Source organism: Dipodomys merriami, unplaced genomic scaffold (assembly GCF_024711535.1).
Source record: "Dipodomys merriami isolate MVZ:Mamm:240054 unplaced genomic scaffold, mDipMer1.0.p SCAF_33, whole genome shotgun sequence".
Taxonomy (NCBI): domain Eukaryota; kingdom Metazoa; phylum Chordata; class Mammalia; order Rodentia; family Heteromyidae; genus Dipodomys; species Dipodomys merriami.
This window is the reverse complement of record NW_027204826.1, coordinates 4,535,781-4,562,704: the sequence shown is the minus strand read 5'-3', so window position 1 is coordinate 4,562,704 and position 26,924 is coordinate 4,535,781. Positions and strand designations below refer to the sequence as shown.

The following is a 26,924-nucleotide window of genomic DNA, read 5'->3' as shown; positions in this document are numbered from 1 at the left end:
TGAGTACTTGATGGGCACATATCACATGCACTCATTCACCTCGAGCATGTGTTGTCCTCCCCTGCCCCCACTACCCCTCACTTCCCCACTCCTCACTGGAAGGCAAAGGTGCTGCCGTAGAGCTTCTTGGCGGTCCGGAACCGGGCCTCCTTGGCAGGAGGGCTGCTCAGCAGGAGGAACTGGTGTGAGGTGTGCATGAACTTCAGCTGCTGCCCAGGGTGGGGTGGGGTCAGGAAAACAGAGCAGAAATGGAGATCAGGGAAGGAAGGGTTGGGGGGTTGGGAACAGGAACTAATCAGGCTTGCACTAACTCCAAAAAAAGGCAAGTATGCATGGGCCTAAAGTCTGTTAATGGGGAGAGCTAGGCAGATCCAGCATCAATGTGGTCAGATGACTTAGGACACTCCCCTTCCAACTGTCCCCCCCCCCCCCCCCACACACACACACTCATACTTGGCTCAATCACTTACCCTGCTGAGAGGTAGTTTGACAATGTGTGACCTGTTGCTGGAGATGATCCTGGGAAGAAACAGAGAAAGCAGACAGGTTTGAGTAAGTGTGTGGTTAAATAACCTCCCCTGCTCCTGGAGAATGAGCAGATTCCTGGGCTGTCAATTTTGTGACACACCCGGGTCATGACTGAATATCACTCCTTTTGAGTTTAGATGCTGGTGCCTAAAATTTTTAAAGAGAAGCTTCTAATCAGATGAGAGTTACATAACGGGATAAAGGAGAGAAAGGTTGGGCGCTCACACCTGTAATCCTAGCTACTCAGGAGGCTAAGATCTGAGGCTCACAGTTCAAAGCTAGCCTGGGAAGGAAAGTTCATGAGACTATTATCTCTAATTAACCACCAGAAAACTGGAAGTAGTGCTGTGGTTCAAGTGGTAGAGTGCTCACCTTGAGCTGAAGAGCTCAGGGACAGTGCCCAGTTCGAGTTCAAGCCCCATGACCAACACCACCCCCCCCCAAAAAAAAAAAAAAAAAACAATGAGAAAGAACACGTATGAAGTAAGCTGCTACATCCAGAGAGAAAAGGATGTAACACAAAGACAAGGAGTCACCTGGGGAAGAGGATAGTGATAACCTAGGATTTAGACCTAGAACTGGGGCTCAGGAGCCACTGGGCCTGAGTGCAGAGGGAGCTAGGTTTTTAAGGATGGGGAGGAATAGCATGAACATCACTAAGCTAAAGAATGAAGCAGAAGAAACTAGAATGAACTTCCTGAGGAGTCAGTGGCAGGAGAGAACAGATCTAAAACAGTAGGGCTGAGCAAGAGAGCCCTGCCTCCCATGGTGGATGTGTGCCTCATCTGAACCCACGCCATAGTCCATGCCGGGTCATTGCTTGTGCCAAGAGGGGCAAAGCTATTGCACCAATCAGTACTGATGCCAAGGCTGAGGAGAAAGAGGGCAATAAGCCAGCAGGAAGCAGCAAGGAAGAGAAGCATAGAAAGCTTGGCTGAAATAAACTACAAATTCCTGCATGTGAGCGACACTGCAACCTATTTGGTAGTGACTGTAGTTAGCAACCATGTAACTGCATTTTTGAAAACTGCTGAGAGTAAATTTTAAGTGCCTCACCACAAGAAATAACTATATGAGGTAATGACATGCTAATTAACTCTAATGAGCCACTTCAGCTGCATCACATATTTCCAAATATCATGTTGTATGACATGTGCGGGTAATTTTCATTCAATAAAAAATTAAATAAGCCAGGCACTCGTGGCTCACACCTGTCATCCTAGCTACTCAGGAGGCTGAGATCTGAGGATCGCAGTTCAAAGCCAGCCCAGGTAGGAAAGTCTGTGAGACTCTTATCTCTAATTAACCACCAGAAAACCAGAAGTGGCACTGTGGCTCAAGTGTTAGAATGCTAGCCTTGAGCTGAAGAGCTCAGGGAAAGTGCCAGGCTGAGTTCAAGCCCTACAACTGGGGGGAAAAAAAATTAAATAAGCCAGGCACTAGTGTTTCATCCTTTTAATGCTAATGACTCAGAAAGCTAGTCTGTGCAGAAAATCCATCTCCAATTAACCAGCAAAATGTTGGATGGAGACATAGCTCAAGTGATAAAGCAGGAGCCATGAGGGAAGAAAAAGAGTGAGAATGCAAGGTCCTGAATTCAAGCCCTAGTATAGTACAAAAAAAAAAAAAAGCAACTTTCAGGAAACATAGTATGCTTAAAGAGAATTTGTCAGATAAATGTCAGTTTGTGAGCTCTCTGGAGGATCTCAGATCTGTCATGGCAAGGCATAGGATCAGCCATATCATCTATTATAAAGGATGTTAAAACTTGTTGCTGAGAGGCATAGGCTTTACATCCCATACGGTCCTCCTTCCCCACCCACCCCTGGAAGGCTGAGCCGTACCACTGTAGGAGAGGATGGGCGAGGGGGTCCAGCTTGTCCATCTGCTTCTTGATTTCCAAGTATGAGCCCTGAAAAACAATGGCTGTAAGATCACCTCTAGGAGAGGCGGAGCCCATGCACTTTCCATAGACTAGTGGGCCCAGGGCAGGTTAGCCACTGAGGGCCACTGAGAGCAACCGGAGGACAGAGGACACGGGGTTCCCACCCGCAAGGAGTCCCACACAAGTTGGAGACTCAGAAAATAAGTATGAAGATAATCAAACAGCTTTATAAAACATGTAGATGGGTCTCTCTCTCTCTCTTTTTGTTTTTTTTTGGTCAGTGTGGGGCTTGAACTCTAGGCCTGGGCCCTGTCCATGAGCTCTTCAGCTCAAGACAAGCACTCTACCACTTGAGCCACAGTGCCACTTCTGTGGTTAATTGGAGAAAAGAGTCTCATGGACTTTCCAGCCCGAGCTGGCATTGAACCATGATCCTCAGATCTAAGCCTCCTGAGTAGCTAGGATTACAGTTGTGAGCCACTGGCGCCCAATAGGTCTCTATCATTTTATACAATTCCTATAGCCCTAAAAAAGTTGATTGTAAATCAAAAAATAAAATCAGGGCTGGGAATGTGGCCTAGTGGTAATGCTTGCATGAAGCCTGGGGTTCGATCCCTCAGTACCATTTACACAGAAAAAGCCGGAAGTGGCGCTATGGCTCAAGTGGTCGAGTGCTAGCCCTGAGCTCCAAAGCTCAGGGATAGCGCCCAGGCCCAGAGTTCAAGCCCCACAACCAACCAAAAAATAAAAAATAAATAAAATAAAATGAAATCAGTGTCCCAGAAAGATTAGGATAGGGAACCCTATGCTAAATGTTCACAGAGCAGTGTGCTTCTGACAAGTCAGTCAGCTCTCCCAGAGCACCTGCTGTGTTCACATAAGATTTGCTGAGAAGAGACCTGCCTGAGTACAAATGAATGTTTACAAATGTGCAGTGCAGATGAGGGATGGGAAATCTGGTAACAGACAGCAGTGAGGCAAAGGACTGTCACTGCTCCTTGTGGCTGCCCACCCCTGGAAGGACAGATAATATAGGTCCTGGGTCTGATCTGGATCCCTACCTCCAAGCCCCACACCTCACCCTCCCAACCTCAGGCACAAGTCTTCCCCTCACCTCTCTAATCCCTAAGCATTAGGGAAAAGCCCTTGGCAAGAACTTGTGAATGAATCAGCAGCAGAGACAAAAGCTGCAAGTGACACTAAGTGCAGAGAGTAAATAGTGTGGAAATGAAAACCAGAGAACAATACCTGAGAAGGCCAGAGGGACCCCTAAAGAAACAAGCGGCTTATCTAAATTCTCAGCTCACCCCACCAACTGCAAGCAGAACAGGCAGCTCAGCAGGCAGGCAGGGGACACACAGAGGGCAGAATACCTGCGTCATCTCCCGGATGGACATCACGCTATCCAGAGCTTTCTGAAGCCGCTCATAATTCTTTTTCTGTGAAGTATTAATGGAATAGAAGAACCAGATGAAGAAGAATAGAGGAGAGAGAGGATGCTGTAATTAAAGGGAGGGTCAGATGCCCAAAGGCCTAGTCTCAAGGAAAGGGTGCTTTCCTGAAAGAACACAGGTGTGAAACCAGCAGTTCTGGAATTCTGAGATGGTGTGAGTTCTCAAGTGGCAGCTGGAACTGACAGGGCAAGCTCATGTCTTACCTGCTTGCCACTGATCATCACTTTTTTTGCGGGGGTGTAGTCTGGGAATGAAACCCAGGGCTTTGTACATTAGGTAAGAGTTCTATTACCAAGCTATACTCTAGCCCATTTACAAATAAAAACAACAAAACTAAGCCCACTCTCACAGAGGCGTTCCGATGATTAAATACCCTGTTAACATGTGAAGAGTGCAGAAGAGTACTTGATACACTGACTACATGCAATGGCAGACTTTAGGAGTCAATTTGACTGGGCCATTGGTTACCTAGACTTTTGGTCAAATGTGATTTCTGAATTTGTTTATGACATGGGTGGTTTAGGGCTCAGATTAACACCACAATGAGCAGATCAAGTAAAGTGGATTGTCCTCCTTATGTGTAAGGGTTTCATCTGGTTAACTGAAGATGTCCCAACTGCCTCTCAAGGAAAGGGTTTTCCTCCTGAGTTACAGCACCAAATAACTACAAAACTAGGTTTTCTTGGGTCTTGAGCCTGCTGCCTCTCAGACTGGAACTTACACCAATCCTGGTTCTCAGGTCTCTGCACTAGAACTTGAGACACAAGTTCTCCAGGGCCTCCAGCCTGCTGACCACTAGAATTTAAACCTCATTCATTCATATATGTAACACATTCCTCTTTGTTCTGTTTCCCTAGGGAACTGGAGTAGGGTATTTTATAGGTTACCTATGCTACCTTTAACAGGATTAGGCAAGTGAAGTTAGGAGGCCAAGTGGCTTCCCTAGTGCGTTCAATGAGGAGGTCTCAGACCCTCAGAGGGAATCCAGGCTTCTCTGCTTCCACCCATCATGATGGAACTAATATTAACTTCCTCCCCGACTTCTGACAAACCCAGCTATTCCTTCCCTAAAACAGCTACATCTTAGGATGCAAGAGTTCACAGGAAACAAGTCTTCCATTTCTTCTGTCCCTTATTCCCATTCTCCCTCTTTTGCTCACTATTTCTGTTTCTTAGTCCTAATGCTCTTCCTGAGCACCATACCTTCGGGTTAAAGGCCAGAGTCTTGGGGTCCGTGGGGTCCACCACAGAGGGGTAAGGCTCAAAGATGATGCTTTTTCTAGGAGACTCTAAAGCTGCCCTACACATGGCCACCAGCAGATCCACCACCTGAGAGGGAAGGAAAGGGGGAGCAAAACTAAATGATGTTTCTGTGAGCCACACAGTATTCAGCATTTCTGCCTGCTGTTTTTCTTTTTTTTTCTTTGTCGGTCTTGGTGCTTGAACTCTGGGCCTGGGCGCTGTCCTTGTGTTCTTCAGCTCAAGGCCAGTGCCCTGCCACTTGAGCCACAGCACCACTTCCAGTTTCTTGGTGGTTAACTGGAGATCAGAGTCTCATAGACTTTCCTACCTAGGCTGCCTCTGAACTATGATCCTCAGATCTCAGCCTCCTGAGTAGCTAGGATTACAGGTGTGAGTCACCAGTGCCCAGCTGTTTTTCATTTTTTAAGAAATGTGCTCATGACTTAGAAATTAGAAAATGTAATATAAAACTTTAGGTGATAGCCAAATGGTTAAAGAAACAGTTAAATATTATCCTCATATGCACAAACAAATCTCATTTCCTCACCGATTAAATTTGATGAAGAGCATAAATTTGGGAGTTTATTTTAAAAAATTATATTCACTAATTGTACAAAGGGGTTACTACTATATTATAGTTAAGTTTGATGACATTTTTGCTATGGAAATAATTTTCTTTCAAATTACCTCTTCCGTCCCTCCCTTGATAGGGACTGTACCTCCTTGGCTTAAGCAAACCTCCTGTCCCAGTCTCTCAAGCAGCTAGACCACAGGTATGTGCCACTATGCCCAGCTATGCACTTGCTTTTCAATATAACTACATGCAACAATTTCATATCCATATTCACTGTATTTTCACTGGAAGGACATACTGTAAGTTCTTTAACCATATCCTCTGTCCCTGGGATTGTATCTGGGTTTTGTCTTATAAACTATGCTTTAGTGAACATCCTTACACATGAAAGCATTCTGGAGACTGAATTCCAAGGTGTGAAAGGGCTGGATCCCAGTTCCCCAGCTGCTCAACCCTCTCCCCTACCTCAGCTCCTGTCGCCACCTCCTCTGCAGCTCCAGACATGACGCCCAGCGTGTAGAAGGAAAAGACACACAGCTCACGAGTACAGACAGCTGGCTGCAATGACATATTAAACAGGTGGCTGGGGTGTGGGGTGTGCCTTAGACAACTCTAGTCTACAGAAGGAATTTGGGGCCCTCTGCATCAAGAAAAAACTAAATAGGCAAAGCTTTAATTAGAATGCCTTACTGGTAAGCTTGAGTGATACTAACTTTTCAGACTTCAACGACCTTTTAGGTAGTCCTGTTCTCTCTTCTGACTTTCTGAAGCAATGCTCCTATCTCTTCTATATGCTCACTATACATGGCACTTTGTTTTTGGTGTTATTTTGCCAGTCCTAGAGCTTGGACTCAGGGCCTGAGCACTGTCCCTGAGCACTATCCCTTCCAGCTCAAGACTAGCACTCTACCACTTGAGCCACAGCCCCACTTACAGTCTTTTCTGTTTATGTGGTACTGAGAAATCGAACCCAGGGCTTCATGCATGCTAGGCAAGCACTCTACCAGTAAGCTACAACTCCAACCTTACATGGCACTTTATAGCAAAGCTCTATCTACCCACCTAGACGTGGGAGTATCTCAGAGCGATAACATCATCAGTCACCTGGGTAAATGCCTGATCTGCTCTAAATGTTAAGTGAGGACCATGTCCTCATGTCCACAGTGATCCAACCAGCATGACTGAGAATTGTTTTCTGAGGGAAACAATGATTTCTGCAGTCCTGGGAATAGGAACAAAATTCACCCTTTACCATGGGACCAGGAAAGGAGGACAGCTGAAGTGGAAGACGTGGGGCAAGAGTGTGGTCAGTGGACCTCTACCTTGAGCATGGACCCGTTCTGAAAGACATGCTGCTCGTCACACACCACACAGTACTCGTTCAGTGTCGGGATCCTCTGCTCGGCATACTTCATGATCTGGGGTGAGAACAGACTGTGTCTTTTGGGAGGAAGGCACAGACAGAGGAACAGAGGAGCTTTTCTTATTGTTGAGATGCAGGAAATAACTTAAGCTTCTTCTCCACATATTCTCCTTCCTTCCAACTCTTTACAAAAGGTAGGATCTATTCTTGGGCCCCGTGTTTCAACTTATTAGCTGACTTAAGCGCTAAGTCCATATAGTACTATAAAAAATAAGAGCAGGCATAGCTTTGGATTTACTAGTCCTGGGCCAATACCTTATCTCTTCTAAACGCAACTTAGCAGCAAATATAATGGGCTAAGTCAGTCAACTTGAGCCATGGTCTCTTCATTTATAATGTAACTTCATAGCCATTTTGCAAGAAATAATATTATGCCCCTACCAGCGTGCCCGTGGCTCACACCTGTAACCCTAGCTACTCAGGAGGCTGAAATCTGAGGATCTTAGTTCAAAACTAGTCTGGGTAGAAAAGTCTGTGACACTCTTATCTCCAATTAACCACTCAAAAACTGGAAGTGACACTGTGGCTCAAAGTGGTTGAGCAATAGCCTGAGCATAAGAGCTCAGGGACAGTGCCCAGGTCCTCAGTTCAAGTCCTACAACTCACAACAACAAAAAATGTCCTTGAACATGGTCTATAAACAACAACAGGTGCTAATCAAACTCTTAACCATAGTTGTGGTAATTACAGACTGTCCTACTTTAGTTCAGATCAGATGGCAAGGGGCCTGAGAAACAGTTTCAACTACACCGAATAATGAGCCAGCAGACTGGTCAAAAACAGGCACTTCTGTGCTGGGAAGATGGCGCTGAAGCAAAGGTCCTGCACCATTCTCCTAGACTACTGATCTCATCTTTGTCTCACTTTCATTTTTTGGGGTATAAATCTGGTAGTTGGCCCATAACAGGGCATGCAAGTTTTGTTCAGTAATGCAGACCTATTGGGTGCCTACTAGACACCGGGTCTGTGAAAGGTCTTCTTGGCATTCAGTAACACAGACTAAGATTATAGGCGTGATCACCAGTGCCTGGCTTCTAGCATACTTCTTTTTTTTTTTTTTTGGTCCGGTCGTGGGGCCTGAACTCTGGGCTTGGGCGCTGTCCCTCAGCTCTTCAGCTCAAGGCCAGAGCTCTACCCCTTGAGCCACAGCGCCACCTCTGGCTTTTTTCTTTTTGCTTATGTGGTGCTGAGGAATCAAACCCAGGGCCTCATGCATGCAAGGCAAGCGCTCTACCACTGAGCCACCTTCCCAGCCCCAAGCATACTTCTTGAGGATGGGCATTGTGCCCTTTCTTGCCACTACCCACTCAACACAGTACAATTCTGAGAGCAAGACAACTCAGGAAATACTGAACCAACTGAGGAACCAAGAAGCCTTGGACCATATGGTCAGACAGCAGGGAGCCAAGCTTGATTACCTGAACCAGGAACCCGAACTCCAGAGTGGGGATGTTCTTGCAGTGACCACTGACCTGGAGAGAGAACAAGAGAGATCCTATGAGCTTCTAGGACAGGTCCTGCACACACCTCAGCCATGCCCATCACCCAGCATTCTCCTAGCTAAGCCTTCACTTAGACTAGCCTAGGAGATCTCAAAGCTGGGAGATCATCTTTAGACATGTTTGCCAAAGGCTCTGGAAAAGTGTCTCTTGTTAACCTTCTTCAAAGTAGATGGAATAAGCTGGGCACTGGTGGCTCACACCTATAATGCTTAGCTATTCAGGAGGTGGGGATCTGAGAACTGAGGCTCAAAACAGGCCAGGCAGCCAGGCACCGGTGGCTCACACCTATAATCTTAGCTACTCAGGAAGCTAAGAGATGAGGATGGCAGTTCAAAGTCAGCCCGGGCAGGAAAGTCTGTGAAACTTTTATCTCCAATTAACCATCAGAAAATCAGAAGTGGCTCTATGGTTCAAGTGGTAGAGCCCTTGCCTTGAGCTGAAGACCTCAGGGACAACACCCAGGCCCAGAGTTCAAGGTCTATGACTGACAAAAAAAAAACAAAAAAAAACAAAAACAGGCCAGGAAGACTAAGTCAAGAGATTTTTTTTTTTTTTTTTTTTTTTTTGGTCGGTCGTGGGGCTTGAACTCTGGGCCTGGGAGCTGTCCCTCAGCTCTTCAGCTCAAGGCGAGCGCTCTACCACTTGAGCTACAGCGCCACTTCCTAAGTCAAGAGATTTTTATCTCCAATGAACCAGTAAAAAGCCAGAGGTAAAAGTTGTTCAAAAATAAATAAATAAATAAATAAATAATAAAAAAAATTTTTTAAAATTTAAAAAATAAAAGTTGTTCAAGTTGCTGGGAAGGTGGCTCAGTGGTACAGTGCTTGCCTTGTATGCATGAGGCCCTGGGTTTGATTCCTCAGCACCACATAAGCAGAAAAAAAGCCAGAAATGACGCTGTAGCTCAAGTGGTAGAGTGCTAGCCTTGAGCTGAAGAGCTGAGGGACAGTGCTCAGGCCCAGAGTTCAGGCCCCACAACCGGACCAAAAATAAATAAATAAATAAAGTTGTTCAAGTGGTAGGTCTGGAGCTGTTATACTGACATATGCATGTGCATGTACATGCACACATAAGTACGTGTACACACACACACACACACACACACACACACACACACACACACACACACACACACACACACACACACACACACAGTAGATGGAATTAGCATAACAGCTGACTACCAAGCACTAACCACACCTAATAAAATCATGCATGACTCTTTCAGACACCATCTCTACTTCATGACCCACTACCATACAAACCCATGACATAGTTTAGATAGAATTTCCAGCTATTTAAAAATATATTACATGCTACCCAGGCCTGGTATATGCTCAGGTTTCACCTTAGTTGTCTGGACAACCACCCCCACCATCTCCCACATCACCACCCCCACCCTCCAAATACCCATCAAGCCCTCCACAGCCCATGTACCAAAGGAGAGGTCCGTGCTGGGGGAGGGAGGCCCACGTGCTGGGGGCACAGGAGACCTGCCTGGGGGCTGGGAGGGTAGCCAAACACCTCTACTTTGGGGTTCTTCATGGTGCAGGAGATGGAACGGTTCATGAGGCGCCCCACTCGAAGCTCTGGTACACCCAGTTTGCCTTTCAGCATGGAGTCCTGTATGATAGGGAAACTGGGCGACCTGGGGGAAAACAGGACAAAAGGAACTGAGAAGGCTGAGGATTCAGTCTGCACTCTACAAAGGGACAAGAGTCAAGAAAGCCCAAGAACTTAAGCCAAAGACAAACTCACATCTCAAGAATGTTTTATGGATCTTAAACACTGTCAAGACAATGTAGGTTACACAATTGTCATCCTGTTCTTCAGATGGGGGCATGGGGTCGGGAGGCCTGAGCCCGGGCTATCATGGCATTCAGGGCAGGCACAAGACACCTTGGGGGGTGTCTGTCACTAACCTATTTTGTGAGAGAGAAGGATTAAGCACTAAACAGAACACTAGGCAAGTAGTTGACTGCTAAAGAGCCTAATGTCCAATAACTGTCAGCAAACTACAAACTTGGATTTATGCATTCCTTTGGGGAGTTCAGAAGGTGCTAGGGACTAAAAATATAAACCTGGAGCCAGACAGCGTGGTTCTTGCCTATAGTCCTAGCTACTGAAGAAGAGGAAAATGAGACTCATGGTTCCAGACTAGCAAAGGCAAAAAGTTCATGAGACACCATTTCAACCAATAAAAAAGCTGAGCAAGGCTGGGTGCCGGTGGCTCATGCTACTCAGGAGGCTGAGATCTGAGGATCCCGGTTCAAAGCCATCCTGGGCAGGAAAGTCCATGAGACTCTTATCTCCAATAAACCACTAGAAAACTAGAAGTGGCACTGTGGCTCAAGTGGTAGAGCACTTGCCTTGAGCTGAAGAGTGCAGGGACAGCACCCAAGTCCAGAGATCAAGCCCCACAACCGACAAAAAAAAAAAAAAAGGCTGAGCATGGTGATGTGTTCTGTCATCCGAGTATAATAGGTAGATTAAAGTCAAAGTGGGCCCAATCCATATATAAGACCCTATTAAAAAAGTAAAAACAGGACAAAGGGCTTGAGGTATGGTGGTAATTAGTAGATTGTCTACTTAGCAAGAACTATGTACTAGCTCTTGAGTTCAAATCCCAGTTCTGTCAAAAAACAATTAAGCTGGGTGTCATGGGCTCATACCTATAATCTTAGCTATTCAGGAAGCTGAGATCTGAGGATTTCAGTTCAAAGCTAGCCCAGGTAGAAAAATCTGTGAGACTCTTATCTTACAAACTACTCAGAAAAAAATGAAAGTGGTGCTGTGGATCAAGTGGTAGAGCATCAGCCTTGGGCACTCAGGGATAGCATCCAGGCCCTGAGTTCAAGCCCCAGAACCGGAAAAAAAATAAATTAAAAATTAAAAAAAAATATATATATATATATATATGTTTCTGGCACCGAGGTTTGAAGTAAGGGCCTCCAATTTTCTAGGTAGTATTGTTCCACTTAAGCCCCACTCTCAGCCAACAGAGCCATATTTATTTCCAGAACCTAGATAGTAAAGTGAGATGCATTAGAGCAAAAAAGGAGTTGGTACCTGTTTGCAAATTCTGCCCCTTTAAGATAGGGAATAAGGATGAAAGCAAAGAAAAAGTAGGAAGATCTGCAAACTTGCTTCAGAATATGTACCACTGTAGTTAACACGAAGGATGAGGCACACGCGAGTGGGTCAGGCAGGAGCAGATGGGTAAGGACACAAAGGAGACAGAACCACAAGATGTTGCTAGTAGTTACAGATACAGAATTTAGGACAAAGGTAAGAAATATTAATTTAGGTATTTAAGAAAGTGGGCGTACTTACTTGGGGATGGGTGAGAAGATGCTGAGGCCAGCTCGGAACTTCTTGATGGTACCACTTGCCTTGAACCAACTATGTCTCTTCTCCTGCTGGGTCTTCAAAAAGTCGTTGCTTAGATGTTTCCATTGTTGGGATGTGAACAGACCCAGGATTCTGAGGGATCAAAGAACAGAGCAGGTGGAGGCAAGACAGGGCACTCACCCATGATGGCAAAGCTGGTGGTGTTAGAGGAATGTTTAAAGACTCCTCAAAAGGACCCTAACACATGGAAGTAGATGACCTTAAAACTCCTCCTGCACTCTTGAGGATAAACACTCTCTCCTACTGTCTACACTAATGGAAGATGAAGTCCCAAGAACTCAAAGGTGAACCCTCAAAGGCTATGGACCTGAAGACTTACTGTCAAGGATAACCACCGGGAGAGGAAAAGAGGCAGGACAGAGGTCAGTACCACCTTCTACCTTCTAATAGGGGAGTGAAAAAAATCACATCCCCAAATTTGTGGTTTCCAACTCCCAGACTTGCCAGTCCTTTCACTCATCCTCCACTGGTTCTGTTTAGCAGTATTACTCTACTAGAAAAAAATCCCATCAGCTTCTTCACACACCTACAGGAATGACTTTCTCTTGTACAGCCAACCCGATTACCAACTCCATTTCTGGGTCTACCCTGACCTTGGTCCCTGCATTCTGTGAAGACCAGGCAAGCCTTGTACTCAAGACTGCTCTATTTGAGCCATCAGTGCCCTCCCGGAATGCTGAGGACCCTGTCCCATCAGCCTCCTCTCCAGTCAGTCTTGCCCAAAAACTACAAATTACAGCTTTCCGTCATCTCAGTTCCACATCTGCCTCACACTCCTCCCCTCTACCTTCTCCTAAATTCCTCACCTCCTCCTTCGTGGTTCTCTTTTCCTGTCAGCCAATCACTTCTCAGCTCTCTGTATCCCAATTTCTCCCCTGAACACTCACCAAGTATTCTCTCCTTGCTGCTAAATCCAGCAGAAACTCCTAAGTCCTCTTCCTACTCCTCTCCCATGGCACATGACCCCCCTTGAAGTTCTCTTCCCTCATCTTCTTTGACACCACTTGCTTTCTAGTCTTCTCTGATCTGCCTAAAATGTTTCTTATTCCTTGGCCTACCCCAGTAATTTTTCAGATAGTTTGTATGGGTGTTGGGTCTGATTCTATTTTCTTTTCAACCTATCATGCTCTGCACTCCAGCAATCTTATATTCACTGATTATAATCTCTACCCACACATTGGTGCTTACCTTCCACTCTTACCTATAAGTAGACAAACTGACATTTGGTATACTGGGTATTCTCCACTTGCATATCCCAAAGTAATCCCTCTCCTTTTTTTTTTTTTTTTTTTTTTTGCGGGGGGTGGGGGGGGTGGGTGGGGTGGGAGGGAGGAGTCACAGGGCTCGAACTCAGGGCCTGGGCACTGTCCTTGATGTCTTTTTGTTCAAAGCTAGCACTCTACCACTTTACTCTCAGCACCACTTCCAGTTTTCTGGTGGTTCACTGGAGATAAGTCTCAGGCATTTCCTGTCTGGGCTAGCTGCGATCCTCGGATCTCAGCCTCATGAACAGCTAGGATAACAGGTATGCGCCACCCATGCCTGGCTACATGGATAACTTTCATCCATCATTGAAAACCATGAATTATCCCCCTCTCATTCTCTCACCCATAGCCCGCCCCTGCCATGATCATCTCCCTCTTACTTTCTTGCTCACAGCCCGCTCCTGTCACCAGCATGAGTCATTCCTCCCTCGCTGTCCTTTCCAACCCTCCATTTTCATGGCTGCACTTGTATTGGACACTGTTTGCAATACGACTAAAGTAGAAAATATGCTGTATTTCTCTTTATGGGCAAATATTTAGCAGAAAATTCTCAGCACATTCAATAAACTAAAATAGTCTGAGTCTCTAGAGCCCCTTGAGGAAGCCACAAGAGAAAAAAAAAAAACCAAACTGATTGCAGGGCTGTACTGTCCTTTATATACCAAAGAGTGATGGAGGCCATGGTAAACCTTTCCTCCTTCCCAGTATCTCAAGTATTTTTCACAGAAATGAAAAGTTGTCTAGCATAGGTATCCATTATTCTCTCTCTCATTAGTCCACAACCAGAAAAGTTAACCGTTCTTACTTTTTCAACTGAAGACCCAGACCAAATCCTTCCTTATTCGATGGCTGGAAAACCTCAATTGACGGTTCTGCAAAGAAAAGACAAAAAATCCTAGTAAGTACCTATCTCCATCCTCCTGAGTCCAGAGCCACAGTTCAGTGGGACAGCTTCCTTAAGAGTCTAAAAAATCAGGTGCTCCAGACTACCCTCGGTATTAGAGATGCTCCAGACTACCCTCAGTATTAGAGATGCCTCAGACTACCTTACACAACACATGCTCCATACTACCCCAGGTACTACAGATGCACCAGACTACTCTAGATACTACAGATGTTCCAAACTATTCTAGATACTAGAGATGCTCCAGACTACCTTAGGTACTATAGATACTCTAAACAGTTAACTGTGGGGACTGGGAATATGACTTAGTGGTAGAGTGTTTGCCTAGCATGCATGAAGCCCTGGGTTCAATTCCTCAGTATCACATACACAGAAAAGGCTGGAAGTGGTGCTGTGGCTCAAGTGGTAAAGTAGTAGCCTTGGGCAAAAGCAGCTCAGGGAGTGCCCAGGCCCTGAGTTCAAGCCCCTGGGAAGGAAGGAAGGAAAGAAAGAAAGAAAGAAAGAAAGAAAGAAAGAAAGAAAGAAAGAAAGAAAGAAAGAAAGAAAGAAAGAAAGAAAGAAAGAAAGAAAGAAAGGAAGGAAGGAAGGAAGGAAGGAAGGAAGGAGAGAAAGAAAGAGAAAGAGAGAAAGAGAGAAAGAGAAAGAAAGAGAGAAAAGGAAGGGAAGGGAAGAGAAGGGAAGGGAAGGGAAGGGAAGGGTAGGGAAGGGAAGGGAAGGGAAGGGAAGGGAAGGGAAGGGAAGGGAAGGGAAGGGAAGGGAAGGGAAGGGAAGGGAAGGGAAGGGAGGAAGGAAGGAAGGAAGGAAGGAAGGAAGGAAAGGAAAGGAAAGGAAAGGAAAGGAAAGGAAAGGAAAGGAAAGGAAAAGAAAGGCAAGGCAAGGCAAGGCAAGGCAAAGCAAAGCAAAGCAAAGCAAAGCAAAGCAAAGCAAGCAAGCAGTAACTGTGGAAGGAGAAACTGCTGAGGCAGAGGGTAGATTTTAGAAGCAATCTCATCAATTCCACATATCTTCATTAGGGAGTTGAGCAGAGGAGGAAGAAGAAATACTATTTTGGAACTAGAGAAAGAATTTCCCTAACCACAAAGGCCTTTAAGGAATGGCCTAATAGTTGATTGGAGATAAAGTCACCAATGGCAAGACACTGAAAAGCCCCTCCAACGGTAACCTTTCCAGTTTTTCTCTACATCAGCTAACGTAGGAAGTACAGCACCCATTTGCCCAAGGTCACCACCATCTTTACCTGGCCCATCAAGATACTGTGAGAGAGAAAACCGCAATCGTAACACAATGGGTTCTGTCCGGAGGACCTTCCAGGCTGTAGACACTTCCTCCTATGAGAAACAGGGAAACAGCTTGCAGTTTTCCACACAGAGGAATGGACGGCAAGTTTCCCACGTATGACATAGACATGCACATGACAGTACACACCACTGTCTGTTGATGGTCTAGGAAAGAGAGAGATGAAGAATATGTGCTCCAAATACAGCACTCAGGAACAAGACTCCTGGCCTACATGACAAAATCCACAAGTCCAGCTAGACATGGTGTTGGCAGGTGCTAGCACCACTTACATCGAGGAAGCTGACGTTGATGTGGAGGTCGATGTCCACGTCGTCGATAGTTCCATACTCTCTACAGAGACACAGGCAAGTACAAGTGAGGCTCATTAAGGGAGAAAGGAGGGAACAGAGACTGAGGTGGAGGGAGGGCTGAGCCTGGACAGGGAAGAGGAAAGGATGGAAGGCTGTTCTATTTATACAGTCTTATCTATACAGACTTAAACCATTTATATGATCAGGCCCCTCTCCAAGGAAGAAACCCTTCTCACCTTAAATGTGAAATATTGGCCTATAGGGAGTTAGGACAACAGGGAACTTCAAAGAAAAGTAGCCTTACTTCCCACACACAGCTTACACATTTCGAGCAACCTCTAGCATTAAGCTCATAGTTATTCCCTAACACACTATCAAAAGAAAAAAAACTTCTAGCCTTCAACAACTCAGAAAGAAGTGGCTTGTTCCCCTGCCATTCCTGGAGTCCCACCTGATGGACACAGAGTTCTCACTGTAGATTTCCTTCACGGCTTCAATATCTGCATCAAGCTGTGGGTGTCGGTACAGGTCAGCTGCACAGCTACCCTGAAATAGCAGGAAGGGCAGAAAGAAATAAACAATGGGAGAGATGGAGAGACGAGAATAAAAAGAGTAAGACACTAGAAGGAGAAAGAAAACAGCAGCTAGGAATGTAGCTTAGTGGTAGAGTGCTTGCCTACCATGCGTGAAGCCCTGGGTTCAATTCCTCAGTACCACATAAACACACAAAAAAGTGGAAGTGGCACTGTGACTCAAGTGGTAGAACACTAGCCTTGAGCAAAAGCTGACGGACAGTGCCCAGGCCCTGAGTTCAAGCCCCAGGACTGGCAAAAAAAAAACACCCAGCAGCAATATGGGGCATGAAAACCACTTTCCATTGTACCTGGTGGTGGCACTTTTTCTCTCAGACCACAACCTACAAAACCTCAGAAAGATTCTATCTAAACAGCACTCTTGCCAGCTGCCAATCTCTCAGGCCTATAATCCTAGCTACTGAGGAGGTTGAAATCTGAGGATCAAAATTCAGAACCAGCTGGGCGCCAGTGGCTCACACCTGTAATCCTAGCTACTCAGGAGGCTGAGATCTGAGAATCACGGTTCAAAGCCAGCCCAGGCAGGAAAAGTCTGTGAGACTCTTTTCTCCAATAAACCCCTCAGAAAACCAGACGTGGCCCTGTGGTTCAAGTGGTAGAGTGCTAGCTAGCCTTGAGCTGAAGAGCTGAGGGACAGCTCCCAGGCCCAGAGTTCAAGCCCCACGACCGACAAAAAAAAAAAAGTTCAGCCAGGCACTGGTGGCTCACGCCTGTAATCCTAGCTACTCAGGAGGCTGAGATTTGAGGATCGCGGTTCAAAGCCAGCCCGGGCAGGAGAAACCGTGAGACTCCTATCTCCAATAAACCACCAGAAAACCGGAAGTGGCGCTGTAGCTCAAGTGGTAGAGCGCTCGCCTTGAGCTGAAGAGCTGAGGGACAGCACCCAGGCCCAGAGTTCAAGCCCCACCACCAGGCCCAGAGTTCAAGCCCCACCACAAAAAAAATAAAAAATAAAGTTCAGAACCAGCCTGGAAAGATAAATCTGCAAGACTCCTATCTCCAACTAACCTGCAAAAAGCTGAAAGTGGAGGTGTGGTTCAAGTGGCAGAATGTCAGCCATGAGCAAAAAAAGTCATATGACTACAGAAGGCCAAGTTCAAGCTCAGGTTGTGCTTTAGAGAGCAATGTGAGTGAGCAATGTCCCAGAGAGCACTCTTTTTAAGATTTGAAACAATCCTCACTGATAGTAGAAAACTCAGGAAGTAACAAGTGGGTAGCCTCCACTTACAAGGGATGCCATTTACTCCAGGACAGGAGTAGTCCCAGGCAGGGACATGGACACGGAGTCAGCTGTGACAAGACCATAACTGGTCCACACCAACACAATCCCTCGTCTCAACTCTGCTCCAGAACAACTTCTTTGACTCATGAAATCTTGACTGTCCCCCCACCTACATTGAGCTTTGCAGGGTACAACCTCACCTGAACTCCATAGAGAAATTCCTCAGATTCATTGTCACCTTCTGAGTCGTCATCATTCCAGAACTGGCCTTTGATGTCCTAGAGATGAGAAATGGACACATTCCTTGTCAGGGGTCCTGTTAGTCCATTTGGATCAGGTGAGGTGAGAGGATGGAAATGGATGCCCACAAGAAATGGAGAACACTTGCCTGAGTGGAAAAACTGAGGCCTTAATGTCTTCACACCTCACTTTATTCTTTGGGAGTCTGTCTCTTCCCGAATCTGATCAAATTCATGACCTAGCTCTCACTTGGTGGGTCAGAAGAAAACCACAGAGAAGGGGCTGGGAAGGTGACTCAGTGGTAGAGTGCTTGCCTTGCATGCGTGAGGCCCTGGGTTTGATTCCTCAGCACCACATAAGCAGAAAAAGCCAGAAGTGGCGCTGTGGCTCAGGTGGTAGGGCACTAGCCTTGAGCTGAAGAGCGGAAGGACAGCGTCCAGGCCCAGAGTTCAGGTCCCACAACAGTCAAAAAGAAAAAGAAAAAAAACAAAAAAAAACAAAACCACAGAGAATTCTGGCTATCCTAAGACCCAGCATAATGATGAAGGCTTTGGCTGTCAGAGGGACACAAAAAACTTCAATCTCAAGGTTTATTTCTAAGCGCTGGCCTCTACTGGGATCACTGCCCAAGATAGCTCTCAAGCTTACCGATGTGCTCTTGTCCCATCATCCCTTTGTATGGCCTATGGAAAACCTAGCTATAGACCCTAGCAACCAAGTTATGCCATTTTCAAGGTCTTACCTCCTTTAATTTCAAAGAGCCACTCTATCTTTCAGAAGAGCAAGAGAACTAGATGACAATGGTTCATGCCTGTAAATCTAAGTATTCCATAGCCTGAGATCTGAGGATTGAGGTTCAAAGCCAGCCAGGGCAGACAAATCTGAGACTCTGATCTCCAATTTAACCAGGAAAAAACCTGGAAGTTGAAGCACGGCTCAACTGGTAAAGTGCTACTAGCTATGACTGAAAAAAAAACTGAGCAAAGTGCAAGGCCCTGAGTTGAAGGCTCAGAACTAGCATGCACGCACACACAAAAGCAAGACAAATACTGGGAAAAGGTGAAGTCTGTACTCTATCTCATCTAGCCCTGACAAGCTGTGAGAGGACAAATATCAGGAAAAGGTGAAGGCTGCACTTTGTCTCATCTACCCCTCATCACCCTGGGAGAGGAGGGCAGTCCATTCTCACCATTGGGTCAGAGGGTCACACGCACTCCAGGGTCAGTGCTAGGCAGCACCCCTCCATACCACCAGCTGAACCCAGGCCAATGAGACGGGCATTTAGGAGGCCACACGGGGAGGCAAGAGAGGGGTGATGTCAGAGGCGACGGGAGATCTGCTGGGGATGCAGGCTCTTCTGCGGTGTAACAAGTCACCGTCCTGTAGAAAACAGTAACAATGAATTTCATCACCACTTCACAGCTGGGTGCTGCATACACAGGCACACTTTTACCATCCACACCATTGGACACTCACATACAGGCATGCACATGAGCATTTATGGACACTGTACACATAGCCATGAAAGTTCTACACAAACATATGACTGTTGTGTTCAAACTGGAGACCTGGGACAGGGGCCAATTCCTGCTCTAGATCATTATGCTACAACATCCAGAGTCAAAAGAAAGAATGGCAGGACCACCTGATTGGACTATCTCTGCTTCATTATTCTTCACAGTACCAGCCCTCATCAGAGGTAAGAACCAGAGCACACTCTCTATATTGGTCCATTATCTCTGTTTTTAAAAACAAATTTAAGGGACTGGGAATGTGGCTCAGTGGTAGAGTGTTTGCCTAGCATTCATGAAGCCCTGGATTCTATTCATCAGTACCACATAAACAGAAAAAGTCAGAAGTGGCACTGTGGCTCAAGCAGAAGAGTGCTAGCCTTGAGCAAAAGAAGCTCAGTGCCCAAGCCCTGAGTTCAAGCCCTCAAAACAACAAAAATAACAAATTTTAAATTATTATAAAGATGATGTACAGAGGGGTTACAGTTACGTAAGTCAGGTAAAGAATATATTTCTTTTTAGACATTATTATTTTTTTTTTTTTGGTCGGTCGTGGGGCTTGAACTCTGGGCTTGGACCCTGTCCCTACACTCTTCAGCTCAAGGCCAGTGCTCTAACGCTTGAGCCACAGCACCACTTCCAGTCTTCTAGTGGTTTATTGGAGATAAGAGTCTCATGGACTTTCCTTGCCCGGGCTGGCAACCGAGATCCTCAGATCTCAGCCTCTTGAGTAGCTAGGATTACAGGCATGAGCCACCAGCGCCCGGCTTAGACATTACTAAGATACCAATATTAGCTGGGTATGTTAGTACATGCCTGTAATCACAGCACTTGGGAGGCCAAAACAAGAAGATCTGGAGTTTCAGTTCAGTCTAGGCTCCGTATCAAGACCTTATCTCGGGGCTGGGAAGGTGGCTCAGTGGTAGAGCACTTGCCTTGCATGCATGAGGCCCTGGGTTTGATTCCTCAGCACCACATAAACAAAAAGAAAAAAGCCGGAAGTGGCACTGTAGCTCAAGTGGTAGAGTGCTAGCCTTGAGCTGAAGAGCTGAGGGACAGCCCCCAGGCCCAGAGTTCAGGCCCCACGACCGGACCCCCCCCCCCAAAAAAAAAGACCTTATCTCTCTTTCTCTCTCTCCCTCCCCCCCATATAAATATTACTTGAAGTCATTTTATGACAATTATATCTAACTACCAAGTCCTCACAAACACTGAACATGTGCTAGTAAACATGGTTGGAGCTGTTTCAGCCAGACTAATGCTCTGGAATCATCTTGGAAACAAGATAATTATGAAGGTAATATAAAAGATTACCTATCCAAATAAAAAATATATGCATAACGATTCCAATAATCGCCCAGAAAAACATTAATCCCTAGCCTTTGCCCCACCCTATTCCAGGCAATTTTAGCCGAGGCTCCACATGTAAGGGGAACCCTTGGGAATGATAGCAAGCTAAAAAAGCTTTCTAGCTGGTTACTGAGGACTGTCACCTGTAATCCTAGCTACACAGGAGGCTGTGATTTGAGGATCACAGTTCAAACCCAGCCTAGGCTGTGAGACTCTTATCTCCAATTAACCACAAAAAGCCAGACACGGAGCTGTGAATCAAGTGGTAGATTACTAACCTCAAGCAAAAGAACTCAGAAATAGTACCCAGGCCGAGTTCAAGTCCCAGAACTGGCTTGAACACACACACACAAAAATTGAAGTTCTTGGGCTGGGAAGGTGGCTCAGTGGTAGAGCGCTTGCCTTGCATGCCTGAGGCCCTGGGTTCGATTCCTCAGCACCACATAAGCACAAAGAAAAAAGCCGGAAGTGGTGCTGTGGCTCAAGTGGTAGAGCGCTAGCCTTGAGCTGAAGAGCTGAGGGACAGCGCCCAGGCCCAGAGTTCAGGCCCCACGACCGGAACCCCCCCCCCCCCGCAAAAAAAAATGAGGTTCTCAGGGATAAAGTAAAATATCTGAGATTTGCTTTAAAAATCCTACTTTAACACCAATGAATAAAGGAAATGGGGAGACAGATGAAATGAATTTGGCACTGACGAAAGTGAATGATGTACTTAAGAGTGTCTTACCCTCTTTACTTTTTGTGTATAGCTTTGGAATGTTTCATGGTAAAAAGTTAAAAACCAAAGACCTCTCTTAAAGAAGGTTCTTCCTAGAAAGTCAACCCTAAATATTAACAGGGTGGCTAACCCTTACCTTTTAGTTGTCCTTCACACATAGGAAGCAGGGTTTAGGAAGTGACTCAAGTGGTAGAGCACCTACTGAGCAAGTGCAGGGCCCTAACACCCAGTAGTAACACCCTGTAGTGCCAGAGAATTAAAAAAAAAAAAAAAAAGACACCAAACACAGTAAGCACCTTCCTACCACAGAGCCTTTGTCTCTGTTGTTTCTCCTTCTCCACAAATATCCATACTGCTTGAAGGTAACCCTAACTAGCCTACAGGAAGTTTAACACCCTAAAACACATAACAGTCTAACACACATGCTGGCACTTTCTATTCCTCTTTACTATTAAGCCCTCAGTATTCATCATAGATAACCCACATTTATATCCTACGTCTCAGCCTCTTAACGTATTTCCTGAATTAGTGAACAACCCCCCAGCAGTATACACAAGTCACCCAGAAGAGTCATACAAGAACTTAAGCTGGGCACCAGTGGTTCATGCCTGTAATCCTAGCTACTCAGGAGGCTGAGATCTGAGGATCGTGGTTCAAAGCCAGCCCAGGCAGGAGAGTCCATGAGACTTTTTTTTTTTGGTCGGTTGAGGGGCTTGAACTCTGAGCCTGGGTGTTATCCCTGAGCTCTTCAGCTCAAGGCAAGTGCTCTACCACTTGAGCCACAGCGCAACTTCTGGTTTCCCAGTGGTTAATTGGAATAATGTGACTCAAGTGGTAGAGTGCTAACACTGAGCACAAAGAAGCTAAGGGTGTGCCGAGGCCCTGAGCTCAAGTCCCAACATCAGCCAAGAAAAATAAAAGAGAAAAAAAAAAGGAAACAGAAAAGGAAAAAAGGGGAATGAGGAAAAGAGATGAAGGAGGTGAGTTTGATGGGGTGCATTGTTATGTATGGAAATATAATGAAATTCCATTATACAATGAATATATATGCTAATTCAAAAACATTTCTTAAAAGCAAGAGTTCATTCACCTTCAGGAGAAGCTGAGAATCAGAATATGAAGATCTTTGTAGATTTGAAAATAAACAGTCAAGTGTTGATCTTGTGACCCCCAGAGGAACACTCTTAGATGGAGGCACTAATGTTCAGCCTGGGTTATTCTGGGTGAGTAGTAGAATGGTGTGGCAGCGTAGGACAGAAGTACCAACTTTCTCAAGGTCTTTGTCACTGGAGAAGTCAAGAAAATCTCAGCATCTCTCCAAGGGCTGTTACTGCTTAGTTTCTGTTGCTGTCACAGAAAGAAAAGAGATGGTTCTGAAAACCAGCCTTTTCAAACCAAGCTGCTTTAGCAATAGGGACTGGATCCTCAATTTTAAATGCCCTTTCTTCAGAGAAAAGGAAAAGTGGGTTTAAGAGGTACAAAGTGGAAAAAGGCAGATGATGGGTCATGACATTCACTGAAGCAAAGGCATTTAAAAAAAAAAAATAAGGCTTGAAAGATGACCTAGAACAAAGCTTTCACTTTTTCTAGGCCTGGGGCACATCACACAACTTGTATCTTGGAAATCAAGACCGTTTTGACAAGTCCTAATTACATCTGGTTTTTCTGTGGTACAGTTATAACTAATTAAAGAAGTTGTTAATAATACATGAAGCAATACAGAGCTATCTGATTTCTGGAAATGAGATAAAGGAGGGAAGCTTTTCAGCACAGACTACAGGAAGCATGCCCAGAGAAGGGTGCTGTTAAGCTTCATGTTTACTTTGGGCGGTGGCAGCTAGCAGGGAATGCTTCATATATTTCCACGGGAATAGCCAAATATAGGTGAGCCTCAAGTTTGGATCACACACACACACACACACACACACACACACACACACACACACACACACACACACACACACACACACACACACACACACACACACACACACACACACACACACACACTCCTGTTTTGTGTTTCTACGCCGGTACTGGGGCTTGAACTCAGGGACGGGGCGCTGTCCCTGAGCTTTTGTGCTCAAGACCGGTGCTCTACAACTTGAGCCACCAGCTTCACTTCCAGCCTTTGTGGTGGTTCGCTGGAGATAAAGAGTCTCAGGGATTTCCTGCCCGGGGCAGGTTTCGAACCGCGATCCTCAGATCTCAGCCTCCGGAGTAGATGGCATTACACAGGTGTAAGCTACGGGCTCCTTCGCCGGGTCTCGGTGGGACAATGTTAGGCCTGTCAAACTGGCCTCTGGGCTGGACAGCGAGGGTCCTGGGAAACGCCCCGCTCCCCCTCGCGTGCCAGGGCCTGGCCGCCGAGGGGCCACCCGAGGCCTAATGCCTCCTCCGACTCCCCGCGGCGGGCGACGCCGGGGCTGGGCGGGAGGACGCGGCCGCCGAGGGACAACAGCGACCACTAGCCTCCGGCGAGCGTCGGGAACCCCGCGGACACCTAACACCTCCCGGGGAAAGAGTTGCTCGGATCGGTGCCGCCCGGCCCTGCCCGGCGCGCCCAGCCCGTCAGTCCCCGGCCCTCCCCGCGGCCCACCGCCCCGCCCCGCGCCGGCCCCGGGGCGGACGCCCGCACGGGGCGGCGTCGCGAGTACTCACGGCGACCCCGGGCCGCGCGCGGCCGCCGCCGAGGGGACGAGCGGCCCGGGACGCCCCGCGGGGGCGGAGCGGCGGGCCGAGGGGCGGGGGCCGGGCCGGCGGGCGGGCGAGGTCGCGCTCCCCACGCCGAGCCCCTCCGTCACGGGCGCGCTGCGCCAGTCTGCGCAAGCTCACGCGGAGACGCCACGATCACGTGGTACCTCTCCGACCAATCATCGCGCCGTCAGCGCTTGGGCGCGACTCCGCCTCCGCGACGCCAGCTCTGGGACGCCTGCGCAGTGGACGCCAGTTGGGTAGGGGGGGCGGTGCGGAGCGAGTGGGTGGTGCCTGCAACCTGGTGCGTGGGGGAAAAGAAGAGCGGTTCCGGGGGCGAAAGGAGGGCTCTCCGAAGGAGGACGCCTGCGTGGGGCTCCCCCGTGTGGCTGGGAGGACTGCGCAGGGCCCGCACTCCAGGTTGTTGGCTGCTGCCAGCCACCACAGACCAGCCTCCTCCTCGTTCTTGCTCATCCCTCAAACACTTACGGATCTCATTTGTTTTGGCGGTTCTGGGATTTGAACTCAGGGTCTGACACTTGGTGAGCACTTGGTGGACTGCATGCTGCTGTGATGAGGATGAAATGAGACAGCAGGGCTGGGAAGGTGGCTCAGTGGAAGAGCGCTTGCCTTGCACGATTGAGGTCCTGGGTTCGATTCCTCAGCACTACATATACTGAAAAAGCCGGAAGTGACGCTGTAGCTCAAGTGCTAGAGCACTAGATTTGAGCTGCAGAGCTGAGGGACAGCGCCCAGGCCCCAGAGCCCAAGCCCCACGACCGACCCCCCCAAAAAATAAAACACCGAAATGAGATAGTATTAGGATGAATGCATGGAATTATCCTCACCATCCACCTCCACCTGGACCAGTCCTAGGATTTGAACTCAGGGCCTTGCTCACTCAGCCTTTTTAAGCTCTACCAGTTAACCCACATCTCCACGTTCCAGCTATTTGCTGGTTAATTGGAGATAAGAGTCTTAGATTTGTCTCCTCTGGCTGGCTCCAAATTTTTTTTTTTTTTTTTTTTTTTGTCGGTCGTGGGGCTTGAACTCAGGCCTGGGCGCTGTCCCTCAGCTCTTCAGCTCAAGGCGAGCGCTCTACCACTTGAGCTACAGCGCCACTTCCGGTTTTCTGGTGGTTTATTGGAGATAGGAGTCTCACGGTCTCTCCTGTCCGGGCTGGCTTTGAACCGCGATCCTCAGATCTTAGCCTCCTGAGTAGCTAGGATTACAGGCGTGAGCCACCAGCACCCGGCTTGGCTCCAAATTTTGGTTCTCAGATCTCAGCCTCCTGAATACCTAGGATTACAGGTGTGAGCCACGGTGAGCCACTGGTACTCAGCTCTCAAATATACTGAGATGCAGGTCATATATCCACCACAGGATGCACTAGAAAATGATATCTGGGTGCTGGAGTGGGTCCTCCTCCTCCCCCTCCCCCTCCCCCCCTCCTCCTTCTCCTTTTTTGCCAGTCCTGGGGCTTGAACTCAGTGCCTTGGCACTGTCCTTAAGCCTCTTTTGCTCAAGGCTAGCACTCTACCACTTAAGCCACAGTGTTACTTACAGCTTTTTCTGTGTATATGGTACTGAAGAATCAAACCCAAGGCTTCATGCATGCTAGGCAAGGACTCTACCACTAAGTCACATTCCTAGCCCTTCTGTCTTCTTCACACAATTCACACAGTTCACGCAGTTGAGATGTCCACACAGGGAGACCCAGAACAGTATGCAGCTTTGTTTTTAGTGTGGTCTTGTCTGCCTTGGGCCACAAGCCACACTGCCAAGACTCTGCAAGTCATACACTTTGTAGGTTGGCAACATCAAATCTTTTTCCCTAAGCAAAAATGAATGAGAATAAAAGCAGAAAGGGAAGAAATATGCTAGAATTTGTGACTTGGGACGTTCCAAGGAAAAGAAAGAGGGCTGGGAATGTGGCTTAGTGGTAGAGTACTTGCCTAGCATGCATGAAGCCTTGGGTTTGATTCCTCAGTACTACATAAACAGAAAAGGCAACACTTCCAGTTTTCTGGTAATTAATTGGAGATAAGAGTCTCACAGACTTTCCTCCCCAGGGAGGCTTCAAACCACAATCTTCAGATCTCAACCAACTGAGTAGACAGGATTACAGGCTTGAGCCACCAGCCCCCAGCCAGACATTTTAATTTACACCTATTTATTTTTTAGTGATGGTACTTATGCTTAAACTCAGTCCCTTAGTTTTTACAGTCCAGGCTGGTGCTCTACCACTTGAGCCACATCTTCAATCCTTAGATCTTAGCCTCCTAAGTAGCTAGGATTATAGGCGTTGAATCACTGTTGTCTAGCTTAGCCATCATGTAAATCCAGCCTCAGAGTCTGCTCTCAAGAAGACTTGTTAAAGTATAGGACATGGGCTGCGAATGTGGCTTAGTGGTAGAATGCTTGCCTCACATGCATGAAACCCTGGGTTCGATTCCTCAGTAGCACGTACACAGAAAAAGCCAGAAGTGGCTCAAGTGGCAGAGCGCTATCCTTGAGCAAAAGCAGCTTAGGGACAGTGCCCAGGCCCTGAGTTCATGCCCCAGAACTTCGGGTGGGGGGGGGGGAGGGCTAGAAACAATAATCAAAGTCTTCATCTCAACACTGAGTCCAAATTGTGAGGGTTTTATTCCCTATTCATTGCAGGGTTTTGAGCCCTACCCACTGGAGCTTCTCTTGAGAAGCCCCATGCCATGGTGACCAGCTTGCCTCCCAAGAAGCTGAGGCTCACCCTCCAGGCTCTCTTTTCTGCTGAGCACCCTAAACCACCATTTGGGAAACGCCAGAACCAGGCTTGTGGC

At 47.0% G+C, this 26,924-nt stretch overlaps 1 protein-coding gene across 6 annotated transcripts in view; it reads right to left on the bottom strand.

The window, feature by feature from the left end:
• Positions 1-24,181, bottom strand: part of Parp6 (poly(ADP-ribose) polymerase family member 6) — a 33,434-nt gene extending 9,253 nt beyond the window's left edge. The window contains exons 1-18 of one of the 6 annotated variants that reach the window (XR_011376529.1): positions 24,073-24,181; positions 22,502-22,758; positions 19,022-19,212; positions 17,793-17,870; positions 16,229-16,323; positions 15,757-15,817; positions 15,426-15,516; positions 14,090-14,156; positions 11,942-12,091; positions 10,046-10,256; positions 8,525-8,578; positions 7,006-7,101; positions 6,149-6,241; positions 5,071-5,196; positions 3,787-3,852; positions 2,373-2,440; positions 471-519; positions 97-209 (exon numbers count right to left, since the gene is read on the bottom strand). Coding sequence is in view for 5 of the 6 variants with exons in the window: in XM_070042946.1 (XP_069899047.1) it covers positions 97-209; positions 471-519; positions 2,373-2,440; positions 3,787-3,852; positions 5,071-5,196; positions 6,149-6,241; positions 7,006-7,101; positions 8,525-8,578; positions 10,046-10,256; positions 11,942-12,091; positions 14,090-14,156; positions 15,426-15,516; positions 15,757-15,817; positions 16,229-16,323; positions 17,793-17,870; positions 19,022-19,024 (1,421 nt within the window). In the remaining variant the exon portion in view is untranslated. Of the gene's footprint in view, positions 1-96; positions 210-470; positions 520-2,372; positions 2,441-3,786; positions 3,853-5,070; positions 5,197-6,148; positions 6,242-7,005; positions 7,102-8,524; positions 8,579-10,045; positions 10,257-11,941; positions 12,092-14,089; positions 14,157-15,425; positions 15,517-15,756; positions 15,818-16,228; positions 16,324-17,792; positions 17,871-19,021; positions 19,213-22,501; positions 23,610-24,072 lie in introns of those variants that run through there. The other 5 variants (XM_070042946.1, XM_070042950.1, XM_070042949.1 and 2 more) reach the window with 5 other exon arrangements.
• Positions 24,182-26,924: the final 2,743 nt, after the last annotated feature.